At 37.7% G+C, this 12,895-nt stretch overlaps 1 protein-coding gene across 5 annotated transcripts in view; it reads left to right on the top strand.

Annotated features, from left to right (window-relative positions):
• ARHGEF28 (Rho guanine nucleotide exchange factor 28) overlaps positions 1 to 12,895 on the top strand; it is a 289,722-nt gene that overhangs the window by 242,393 nt on the left and 34,434 nt on the right. For all 5 annotated transcript variants that reach the window (XM_088796567.1, XM_088796568.1, XM_088796569.1 and 2 more), the window contains 4 exons: positions 2,263 to 2,394; positions 5,561 to 5,661; positions 8,526 to 8,564; positions 8,659 to 8,706. In XM_088796567.1, coding sequence (XP_088652693.1) covers positions 2,263 to 2,394; positions 5,561 to 5,661; positions 8,526 to 8,564; positions 8,659 to 8,706 — 320 coding nt within the window. The remainder of the gene's footprint in view (positions 1 to 2,262; positions 2,395 to 5,560; positions 5,662 to 8,525; positions 8,565 to 8,658; positions 8,707 to 12,895) is intronic.

A 12,895-nucleotide genomic window follows, 5' to 3' on the forward strand; every position in this document is an offset into this window, starting at 1 on the left:
CATGGAATCTATCATCTTAATTTCATAGTTGAGGAAACAGGTCTTCAGAAGGCATAGAGATTGTCTGAAGTGGTATCTGCTGATGGATTTATTAATTCATTCATCAAATATTTATTGAGCAGCTACTGTGTGTACTGTGGTGGGTGCTAAGGAAACAGGGATGCTTTCATAAAAGCTTCCAGTGGAGTAAGACAGATAATATACAAGGAAGTAAGAACATTTCAGAAAGTCACAGGAATCTAAGATAATGAGGTTCGAATGAGGTGAGGCGTTGCTTTAGATAGGTCAGGGAAGACCTCTCTGAGATTATTTTTTGAAGTGAGAATTGAAAGACAGAACAAGCCATCTCTCTGGCGATCTGGGGAAGGACCATTCCTGGGCAGAGAGAAAGGGAGTGCAAAGTCCCTGCATCTGGAATAAACTTGACATGTTCAAGGAAAGAAGGAAGGCCAGGCTGGCAGGAGTCAGCGGAGACTGCTGTGAGGTGGGCAGGGCCCACATCTTTGTAGGCCATGGTTTGAAAACAAAAAACAAGACAAACAAACAAAAAAACCCTCCAAAATCGTTGGAACATTATTGGAAGCTTTTAATCATGGCTGTGACATGATCTTAGTTTTGTCTTGAAAAGAACACTGGCTGTTGAATGGAGAGCAGAGCAGAAGGAGCCTAGTTTTCCTGGAGACTCTTAGGAAGCAGTTACAGCTGAGATGAGAGACGTTGGGGCCTTGGTCTAGACCAGACTATTGACAGTGGAAGTAGAAAGAAGTGGACAGATGATGCAAGAGAAATTTTAGAAATAGAGCCAAAAGGACTTTCCAATGGGTTGAAAAGCACTGATGACCCTCTCGTTATCTTTGATGATGTCTTTATTGGAAGAGTAGCCTACTCTCGGTTTTACCCAGTGGCTTTCACTTCTTCCTTGACTGAAACTGTCATGAATGCCCTGTTCTAAGTCGATTTGCTTTAATACCGTTGGCCCACGGAGGGATGGAGGAGCAAGTGGACCCAGCTGCTCAAAGGAACCCAGGGCCATTGAGGTTCTGCCTGTGCCACGGACTGGATAATCCACACCAGTCCCCCGCAGACTGAGAGATTTAGCAGGAATTCATATCAAGGTGTGGGAGTTATCTTTGGAAAAAAGGACAGTTTACTCATGCTCCTTGAATCGTCTCCCTCGGTCTTTACTCTGCCACACTGCTTTTCTTCCCTCCTTTCTTCTCTTCTGTCTCTGCCTCTTGAATTCCATTCATTCTTCAGGGCTCTGCTCAGTGTTCCTCTCCTTTAAGAACTAATATACCCTTCCTGCTCCTTTGAGCCACAGGAGCATTTTGGAACACTCTACTACCTGGATGAGAGAAGTCAGCACCAAACCCGTGCTACCCTGTACTGTATAGATAGTTGTTTGTGTCTCTTTCCTCCTTCAGTCTGTAAACTCTCCTTAACTACATAGTTATCAGATGGCCGTTAGCACCTAGAACAGAATAAGTGCTCAATTTGCTGGATCAAATCATCAGAGTGTTTTAGGAATATTTGTGGGGTCCTCAGAATGATACTATTCCACATGCTAGTTGAAAACCTTTTATTGTAAATAAAAAAACTGCACTTTCTTGATGTGATGTTTCTCAATCTTACTAGATCCTAAGAGTAGCCTTTCGTGCTTGTTTAATGTGCAAATCCCGTTTTCTCCCCTGGAGAATCTGATCCAGCAAGTCTAGGATGAGGAGTGGTAATTTCTATTTTTTAAGGCATGTTTAGGGGAAATACTCTTTTAAGAACAGCTTATATGTCAGAGTAGAAAGTCTTAAAATCCTAGTGCCTGATATATTTAAATTAATTGAATTTTTAGCATGCTAATTTACTGAAAGTTGCACTTGAGATATTTTTACACAACAAGTTTGTTTGAATTCTCTATTATAAAATGATGCTTAAAGTATTGGTGTCGATTGCAGGTTGGCAAGCTTTTTTTGTAAAAGGCCAGATAGTAAATATTTTAGACTTTGCAGGCCACATACATTTTCTGGACACATTCTTCTGTGTGTGTGTGTGTGTGTGTGTGTGTGTGTGTGTGTGTGTGTGTGTGTATACGTGTGAGCACACATGTGTGTGTATTTTAACAACTCTTTAAAAATGTAAAAACCAATTTTAGCTCCTGGGCCATATAAAAATAGACGCAGACCAAATACAGTTTGCCAACTCCTGGTCTTGATTTAAAAAATATATACATAGTCATTTTTAATTTACTTTGGTTTTCCTGCTTCTTAGCTGAGAGCCTACAAACTGCCGTGAAGTCCTCCCAGCTGGGTGAGGCATGTCCATCATCCGAGGGAGGATGTGGAGAAGCTGCCCTGACAGATACGCTCAGTTCTCATGACGTGCCAGGATCACCTACTGCGTGTAAGTGAAAATGGAGGCCTTTGCAATGAGCCTGAACAGAATCCCTGCAACATACAGTGGTTACATAAAATGAAGGCAATGACCCTGTTCCTATGTGGAGGTGACTTCATGTGATTTTTTTAAAATTAGAGAATATCTGAACACTTGAAACCTATATAATTTTACTAGCCAATGTCGCCTTAATAAATTTGCAAAAAAAAGAAACAAAACCTGAGAATAAACACGCTAAGCCTCTTTTACGTGTAATAATGACACTGCTGTTCCAAGGACAGGGACTTAAAAGACAGTTGGGGAGTTTTACTACTGTGTTACCAAGGCGAGCTTTGGACCTTCCCCCAAACCTACCCTGCCTCATTGTTGAGATAACATGCAGTTTTGAAAGAACTTTTAAACTCTTTTGGGTCTTTTTGGAAAAGGGTCCCTGCAGTTCATTACAGAACAAGTCATTTAACTTAATTTATGCATCGATGAAGACAATGTAACTTAGAAAAGTAGAATCACAGATACACACACACACACACATTCACATGCATATGCATGCAAACACACATGCACACACAATCACAGACACACACATACACACATATGCATGCAAACACACATGCACACACAAGGTTTGGTGGTGTGGTTAAAGGCAGAAGTGCCAAAAGATTATTGACCAGTGTCACCATACATTTTAGTTCAGGTCAGAATTCATTCATTAAAACAGTATTTCATTATTTTTTAAATACAGAAAAATAGAATGTAGAGAATTAATTTAGGTAATTTCTCTGAACCTAATTATGTTATTATATGTATTTTTAAGCTAACTATTTAATTCCTTAAAGGTTTCTAAGAGCATAGAAAAGAAATTTTTTTAAAAGAATGTATTTTTCATTATGTTCAGGCGATAAAAACATTACTCCCACCAGATCTTATATGCACAACAGAAAATGTCTTTAGTAGCTAGACATTGGAGGATTAAATTTGTCTTAGAATTTCTTTAAAAGCATCCCTTGGTTAATTAAGATATATGGAGGCAGTACAGTTTTTTTAAATTATATACTTTATTTTGTTTTTACTAGAACCAATAATTATTTTCCCCTCTCAAGTTGTGCTTTATCTAATCCTGGGTTTCTATTTTCAGAATGTGCACATATGTTTTTCATTTCCACACAGCCCAGATTCATCAGGGGAGTTGTACTGCCCTGGGTGGTTTCCTTTTTAAAGACGAACCTCATTATGCCATTGAGGAAGTTCTATCTAAAAATACATGTAGGGACCTGCTGCTCTCAGCCTTACCCTGCGGACAGCTGGGAGGGCCTCCATTCCACTGCTGCAGCTGCTCAGAGCACACAGCCACACCTTCCCTCCCCGCAGACCAGGCAGTGAGGATTCTCCCTGTCGGTGGCCACACCTCCCATGACTTGGAAGAGTTCTCAGACCCGTGACATCTGCCAGATCCCCCGAGAGACTCCTTACAGTGGCCTGATATCAGGATTCATGGAGAGGAGGGGCAGGGGCATGTGGGCGGGGTCCTGCACCCCAAAGACTTATTCAGTTGTGGGCTGGACTGGAATATGGTGCTATAAGAGCTTGATTCTCTTTATGAAGTCGACGAGGGCAAAATACTATTCCTAAATGAGGGTCTATCCCTGAATGGGTCCATTCTGGGTTTCACTTTCAGGACTGGGTTCTCCTAAATCAGGCCCGGGTCAGTCTGAGGTTATAGACCACGCAAGGCCCTCTATTTTTAATCGTCTCTATACCACCTAATCAGGTAGATGAGTATAATCTCCCTCTAAAATTCTGAAAACCCTCTCATCCACTCTGAAATTGAATGCAGGAACAGAGGGACTTGATCTATATTCCATTCTTCTGCTTTCATCTGACTCACCATCAGCTTCTTTGCCCATTTGATGGTTCTCTTTTCTAGCAGGGGAAAGAGAGAGAGAATGGCTTGTTGTTTTGGTAATGCTTTTGGCATCTAAGAGTTAAGAATAGTTCCCCACAGTGGAACCAATTTCTTAGTGACAGAGAAGTCTCTATAGAATGTCCCTTCACTATATGTGAACAAGCATTGACTGGCTTGGGCAAACTGAAGTTAATTTTTAGCTGATATAACTTGAAGCAGTTTCTGCTTAAACAAAGACTTCTTTGTAATAGAATAGTCCTTTAGAGTCCTAGGGGACTCTCATTGAGACAAAAAGAAGTATTTCCTTTATCAGAAATAAAGTTTCAAGATGGCACCGGGAAAAAATTATAAACTGTCACAAAGTGAATATCTATTTCATCAGGATCCTGATTAGACATGATTCCAATGAAATTCTATGTGTGAAAGGGCTTTGGAAGGTCTAGTTTTAAATACTATAAGGTGAGCATAGTGTAAATTTTAACTTACATGGGTAAAGAAATAAAATCCCGCCAACAGAGATTTAATGGATGGAGTGAAAACTGTATGCGGTATTTAAAAATATTACTGGACTAGAAATATTTCTGTGTTTTCATAGGTTAGATATACAGTGTTTATAGTATTTGTGAATTTAGAGCATAAGCAAGAATTGTGAAGAAAAAACACACACTAGGAAATTGTTTTTAAGAATCAGTTAGTTAGCGATAGGGGGAGGTTCTCAGTTTGTATGACTGCAAAGTCATAAAGTTTTAGCCAGGCTCACCCCGCTCAGAAAGACGTCCCACTCCTGTTGTTGGACGACTCCTTCCTTCTCAGCCGTGTTTATGGTCTGCTGCTCTTGTACTGGTCACCAGGGAGCCTTTCGTAGACCTGTCTCCTTGGATCTGGGCCTGCCAGCCCTTGCTTTTGTCCTATAATGCCTGTTTTCAATTTCACCCTCCCAGGCGATTTTTCCTGGTAAGTGAAAGTGAGCTGTAGAATCTACCCTCTCAGTACCACCACCATCACATGAATACCTCTCTGCAAAAAAAAGAAGAAAAATGAAAAGCGGGGTGGTAATTGGTGTTATTTGTCAGTTTGGTATCTATTAGTATGTAAGCTCCCTGAGGGCAGGGACTCCGTTATTGTAGCACCTCATCTAAGAGTATTCAATACATGGGATTTTGTGATGTTTGTTATTTGGAAATATGTGTCAGCTGTGAACAAAAGAACCCAGTTCTCTGGCTGATGTTTGATGATGTCCTTTTTGTTTCTGTCTCAATGGCGTGCTTCCAGCACTAGTCACAGAAGGGACAGGAGGAAGAGGCTGTTGGGATGTGGATCCCGGGACCCAGGGTGTGGGAGCCGACTTGGCGGCCTCTGATGCAGGGGAGAAGGTATTGTGAACTGATTTGTTAGTAAATGGCACCGGTTACATTGTGTAATAAAATCACCTCAGGCCCTGGTCTGTCCATGGTCACGAGGGGTAGAAAAGTGTTTTTCCTGAATTGTTCTCAATTTCAATATTCATATTTAAACTTCCTAACTTATTTCTTCTTAAAATGTTCTTGCTCTTCCTATATCATCATGTAGGTGTAAACAAAGAAACAATTGAAAAGATATTAAAAAGATTTAAAACTCGAATGTTTATTTGTGTGTCTGCGCTCTCTTCTGGTCTCACTTCTCACTTTCTGCACTGAAGCCTCTAGCTTTTCACCCACTACGTTTAGCAACTCTTGGCCGAGGGGTGGTCCTGGGGATCGGGGCCTTTATGCAACCAGGTGGCACTAAAGTGGCACAAATAATTTTGACTTTGGAATATTGCTTGCTTCTTTCCCTTTTTCTTTTTTGCTTGGGGCCTCTTTTTTGACATACTATACATGTAGGTTATAACACTTTTAAAAATTAAATGCATGAAACTTCCTATTAACTTCAAATGAAACTGAGATGTCAGAAACAGAGAGGGAATAAGAATATGATTCTGGCAAGTAGCTAGTGGGCCCCCCCAGGATCATCTGGGCTCACGAATTTAGCTTTATCTAAAATCAAATTAGGTACATTGCCAAACACAAGCCTGTGTTAATGTGGAAAAATGACATACGTCAGATCTTTATATATGTAACATTTTACAGACTACATATTTTTGTATAAATATAGAAATGACTGAGAAACAAAGTCCAAAGGTTTTTTTTAAAAAAAAAAATCCATAGAAAAAGATGGCTGTGGTTTAGTGTTTTAAACTTCATAGGCCAAAATAAAAATAGGAATGCATATTTTACTCCACTTATTCTGACTATAAGCTTTCTAACTTATTTCTTTCTAAAATGTTCCCGCTTTCCATCCTTTTTAGTGCAGACTTCGCTTAAGTCTGTAGCTTCCAACTGCTTTTATATAATATTGTTAGAGGAAGGGAGGAGAAGGGAATTGGTTAGTAATCGTTTTCTCTTGAATGGAAAGCTGTGGTAGCTCCCACTCCTCAAATCTTTCCCTCCCATGATTCAGTTACAGGTAAGTGAGACTAAGTGTCCAGATTCCTCTTTGGATTAACCTGCCTGGAAGAGTTTGCCATTAATAAAGCATTTTGAGAAACTAAATGAACAGACATAGGGCAGGATCACTTGAAATCAAACTTTAAAAAAGTGTATAATTGATATTTTGTAATTATATTCCTTAATAAAGTAAGGTGTGTGTGTCTTTTAAAGTATTTCTGAAAGAATTTTAAAAAATTAAAATTTTCACCCAAATGGCAAAATATCCCATGTAAATCACTAACTGCAGCTATGCACATTTACCACAAGGTGGCGGAACGACTCCATTAAACAGATGACATTAAAAATTCCTGTCTAGTCTCAAACCTGGTGGTTCTTGGAAATAAGTAACCACATGTAGCACAACACAACTCATTGTTATGTTTCTAATTTTTATAGACTATAAAATTTACATATCATGCTATCTTCTTATTACAAAAACCATGGAGTGTGGAGCAACGACAGAACCAGAAATGCAGAGAGAATTCTAAAACTCACTACAGAATGGGGATGCTTAGCTCCCATTATCTTCCAGAGGGTTGGGCACAGATTTAATGACTCCAAACTTCATTTCCTTTTCCATCCTTTGCCCTTCTCCTATTAGAGGTATTGGTTAGTAATAAAATCTTTCTTTAATGAACAGTATGGGGGAAGAGATCTGGCTATCTCATCGAGGCATCATCAACTAAAACTAATTGAATTTGACACATCCAAAGTTACATGAGCACTAACAACTGACTGTTCCTTGTGGTTTCAACGTAAAGCTGCTCAGACAAGAGCAATGGGAGACAGTAGCCTCTTGGAGGATAGGAAATCTGGTAATGTCCCATAGCATAAGGTGTGGAGTACATCGTGGGTGCCTGGTATTTATTTATAGAATGGAGTGAGTTTCCATTTCATGCCAGGCATTGTTCTGAGGTTGGCAGATATAGACTTAAACACACAGAAGAAATCCTGCTATTCATTGGCTTACATCCTAGTGAGAGAAGACAGATAATAAATGAATAGACAAATGTTCAATTCAACTCTGGAAACTAGAAATCTTCGCTATCCACATGTGCCGTTAATGTGTAGGTGGAGAGAGGAGGAATGAGACCCCATCCCTCAGAAGCCGATGGTCCCTTCTTGCCTCATTCATGTCCTCTGCTGATATGGCTTCTACTAAGTCAGTCACAGAGGGTCCAGTGAACTCAGAGGTAGGATCTGGAGCAGGTCAGCTAAGTGCTCCTCTTTGGGCCACTTCTGGGTCTGGTTTCTTCTTCCCACCACTGGCTACTTTGGCTTTGTGAATCTCAAACATTGTGAGAGGAAGCATGATGTTCTCTGGTTTCCAAATCTGGCCTCCACGATGCAAGGGCCAGCCTTGCCTGGGAGACAACTTCAACCTTGGCACAGAGAGCTCGATTTGCAGCGTGGCTTGTGCAAAGTAAATATTGTCACTTACTGAGAGTGTGCAGCACTTACTTACCATCATCCCTTGTTGTTTTAAGGGATGGTTGGGTGAAAAGCTGCCATGCATCTCAAATACCGAGTTTGCAGAGAAGGCTTTCATCAAGTTGTTGTTTAATTCTATATATAGGCTTTGATTTCTGAGAAGAGACAGAGTCACTATAGAAAAGTTTAGAGAGAGTGAAGTGATTTACCCAAGGGCATACATTTGGGAACACTACAGTGCAGCTTTCCCAAAGTAGAGTAATTATTCATTTGCTTATGTTTTTATTTATGTATTTTAGGTGGAATATAGAAGTTTTCCAGGTTCTTCACAGTCAGAGGTGAGCTATGCATACCTGAAATATACCACCGTCCTCTATTTGTAGATAATGAATGGTTTTTCAATAATTTAACACTTAGGATCTTATCTTTCAGATTATACAAGCGATACAGAACTTAACCCGTCTCTTATATAGCCTTCAGGTAACTGCGCTCCTCTAATTTTTGACCTTGTGAATGTTTCTCTTAATGCATTTCACTTTATTTGATGATTCCCAGACTTTAAAAATTAGAACATCTGTGAGGTCGTGAATGATCTTAAAAGAATGCCAGCCCTCAATTGTAACTCAGCTAGATACTTTGCACTTCACCTGGTTTTGTAATCACAAGGCAACACCACTACTACATTTTATACCATTCTTCTCTGAAACCATAAAACAGTTCATATCTTTAAAAAAATATTGACGAATATGATCTGGCTTGAAGTTTACAATGAAACTCTTAGGTGAGTGTAGCATGACTTCACATTTTCTGGTGAAAACTTAAATTCACGCCTAAACTTTCTTCCCTTCCACATGTTAGCCTTAGGCCTTCGGAGCAGTTAAATAATTCATATGCTCCTTCATTCTTTTGTTCGTTCGTCCACCCAGCATTCACTGAGTGTGCTCTCTGTGCTGGATACTACACAGAGGGCTGAACCCACAAAGGCAAAATGACCACAAAGCCTGCTGTCAAATGGCTTGCTGTCTGTCAAGGAAAGACAATCATAAACATCATGCTTGATTTGGGATTATAGGTTTGTATGGTCCCTTAGGCCGTGCATAAGAAAGACTGAATACATCTACTTGCTTAATTTGTAGATTAAGAAATATTTTAAATTATATCAAAGTAATGGTTGTATTGTAGAAAAATTTTACGGTGCACATAAATAAAATAAAATGACTTGTGATTCTATAGAGAGAATTATAATTGGCATGTTGGTATATATTTCTCTTGTTTTTTTAGAATCATTTTATATATAGTCTTGCAACATGTATCTTTCCATGTCATCAGTGATTATCCTATAGCACAATTTTTAATGGTTATATAATATTCCAATCTGTGGAATTTATCCAATTCCTCATAATTTATACGTTTGTATTAATAAAACTCTAGTGACATCCTTGTATACTAATCTCTTTGAACATATCTGAGAGTTTCCTTAGAATCAATTATCAGTATTTTTTTTTAGGTTTTTAGTAGACATTGCTAAAATAATCAACACCCCATTCTACTTCTCAATTTAAAAATTGGTCAAGATATCTGATTATCTTAATTTGTGTTTTTTGAATTACTTTTGAGATTCAACTTTCTTTCCTACTGGTTTATTAGCCAGTTATACTTCGTATCTCATACCTACTGAATATTAAAATAAAATAAAATTAAGTCTGACTTTAAGTTTTCACCAGAAAAAAATGTAAAGTCCTGCTACCTTTGACGTTTTCTTATTTATACTTTGACTGCATCAAGACTTCTTTCTCTTGTGTTCTATCGATCATCTGCCTATTCTTGCTCTAGTCCCACTCACTATCTTGATTATTAAAGTTTTGGATTACATCTGGATATATGACAGTACTAGTTTCCTCTTACTGTGTTTCTATGCTTATCTGTATGTTCTTTCATAAGAGTTTTTTAATTATCGACAAGTTTCTTACCTTTCTACCAAGACTGTTAAATTAAAATCTCACTTATATTTACGAATTAAGTTGGGAGAATTGGCACTTTTGGAATAAGTAGTCCTCTTCTCTGAGAAAATGTTTTTAGTCATCTCTTATTTTATGTTCTACTGAATGGAATTTTTAAAATTAATTTCTCCTATGGTGGTTGCTTATAATAAAGGTATTGATTTTTATATGTTTATTTTGTAACTGGCAATTAATTGAATATTATTTTAGTTTTGAGGGGAATATTAGGGAACAGTGTGTTTTTGCAGGACCCATGAGCTCCAAGTCAAGTCGTTGTTTTTTCAGTCTAGTTGTGGAGGGCGCAGCTCCCTGGCCCATGTGGGAATCGAACCAGTGACCTCAGTGTTTTGAGCACTGCTCTCTAACCAACTGAGCCAACTGGCTGCCTCTAAATATTATTTTTTAATAGCTTTTCTGTTGATTCTTTGGAGATTCCAGGTAGAAAGTAAATATTTGAAAATACTGGTATGTCTATTCTTCAATAATTATATCGATTTTATTTTCTTGGCTTACTGCTTTGGCTAGAAATTCTGAAAATGTATTAAATAATAGTGCTGGTATAAGCATCCTTGTCTTATTCAAGATTTAGTGGGAATTTCTTTTGTATCTTACATTAGATAATACTGGTCTGGGGTAGATAATCTTAGAGACTGAATTTATATAAAGTAAATATTTTTTCTTTTAAGTATTAACTAAGTGATATAATTTGAGCATAGTTCATTAACTTTTGGGAGATGAAAACATTGAGTATCCCAGCATGTATTGCCTGATGAAAACACTCACAAGGTTATATCTCTTCTTTTCAACCTGAATGCAGCCCTATGTGGATTCAAGGTTCAGAAAAGCCAGGTGACCCAAATGACCTAATTTTTGCAACTCATTAGGTTGAAGCAACATGGGAAATATCAAATTCTGTAGTAGATTCTCTTAACTAAAGCTTTTGAGGTGATCTAAGGATGTGGGCTCTGAGAGGTTTCTGTTCATGGTACAGTCATCTCTTTTGAAGTTGAATCTCGTATGCATGATTGAAGTTTTTACATAAGCATTTTTTGAATCAGATGAAAATGAAATTTGATCCCTATTTAGGAGAACAGAATTAGAGATGAGGTATAGGCAAGGCAGAAAGGAAAGGACACAGAGTTAGTCCAGCAAAGAAAAGTTAAGAGAGAGTGAACTGGGAATTTCACTAAACTTCAAAAGTAAGTGCTGTTCTCTGTCCTAAATATCAAACTTTAAGTGTGAAAATGAATACTATCCAATTTTTGAATTCTACCTCTGTGCTACAGAAGAGAATGGTCTCATCCCAAATGTCAAGTAGATCAAGAATACTTCGTGGTAGCGTTTAGTCTAATTGTAACCCTTACATGAGAGGGATCATTGTCTATGGGAGTTCTGACATAAAATATTGGATTTTTGTTTGTCTTACTATATTGATGCCCTTAAGATTTGTTAGAATTAAGTGAGGTATGATTGGCAATTTGCTCTAGCCAGGTCCTGAGTCCTGAATGTCTTATTATTTCATAGTTAAAGATCAAAGTAATTAGTACTATTCTCAGTGATCATTGTTCTCTTTATAATAATATCTAAGACATTAATCAAATATTTATATTAATTTGAAATTAAAATTTTTTTCATTTTTAAAAACATGAATTTTATCTAAAATGGCCCCAGTGAATACATTTTTGAGTCTTATTCCAAGACAAGTATCAATTTAAAATACATCTTAGTTCTTTAACCTTCAAAAGTATAGGAAACTGCTCATCTAACAAAGAACTAATGGTCAAATCCCCATCTTCCCAGCATGTGTTATACCGACAGTTTTAAAAATTCTTAGGAAAGAAAAATGTGAATTTATCCCTGGGAGAGTAATAATTTCTCATAATGAGTCAACACACACACACATACCCAGTATGTGGCCATTTTCAATTTGTCCCTTCTGTGCTTCTTTGCGCTTTAAATGGGAACTTTTAAAATTAAAAGCTTCCAAGGGCATTCACAGAGATTATTTTTTGTTTTGTGGAATCCTTCCAAATCTTGGCAATTATTTCCTGTGATGCTGCCAAACTTTTCATAGGCAGATACTGTAACCCTAAATGTTTTTTTAATCTGGTTGGTAATGTCCTCTGGGCTTTAGAATATCTATGTTTCCTTAGTCATTCCACCCTCCTGTTAGCAATCTATTAAACAATGAATTTCAGCTTAGTGTTTTATGCATGACCTTCCTGCTATAATACAAAGAAATAACAGTAATGAGACTAGCTTTACCACTTATATATCCTAAATGTGATATTAACTGCTATTCTTGGGCAATTATACTATAAAAAGATTACTTGCTGAAAGTCTGCAAGTGGTTGACTTTTTCTTTTTATGTCTTCATATATATAATGTAGCTTAAGTAATTTCTGGTTTGAGACTCAAAGCGGACTATCAGGTTTAGATAGATTCTTAAATTCTTGTAAATTCTGAAAGAGAGTGAGACATAGAACAGGAATGCAGAGTCTTGTGAATTTGTATGCTGAATTCTTATCAGAAGATTTGCTTAAATATTATCCAAAACCCAGCAACAAACCCCATTACGAAAAGAGGAGGATGAGTATTGCTTTTCTGCTTTATTTCTTTAGAATATAAATTCCCAGGCCGTACCACTAGGAAATGTAGACAAGCCTATT

Source organism: Rhinolophus sinicus, chromosome 3, assembly GCF_057876585.1.
Source record: "Rhinolophus sinicus isolate RSI-liver-muscle chromosome 3, RSI-T2T, whole genome shotgun sequence".
NCBI classification, from domain to species: Eukaryota; Metazoa; Chordata; class Mammalia; order Chiroptera; family Rhinolophidae; genus Rhinolophus; species Rhinolophus sinicus.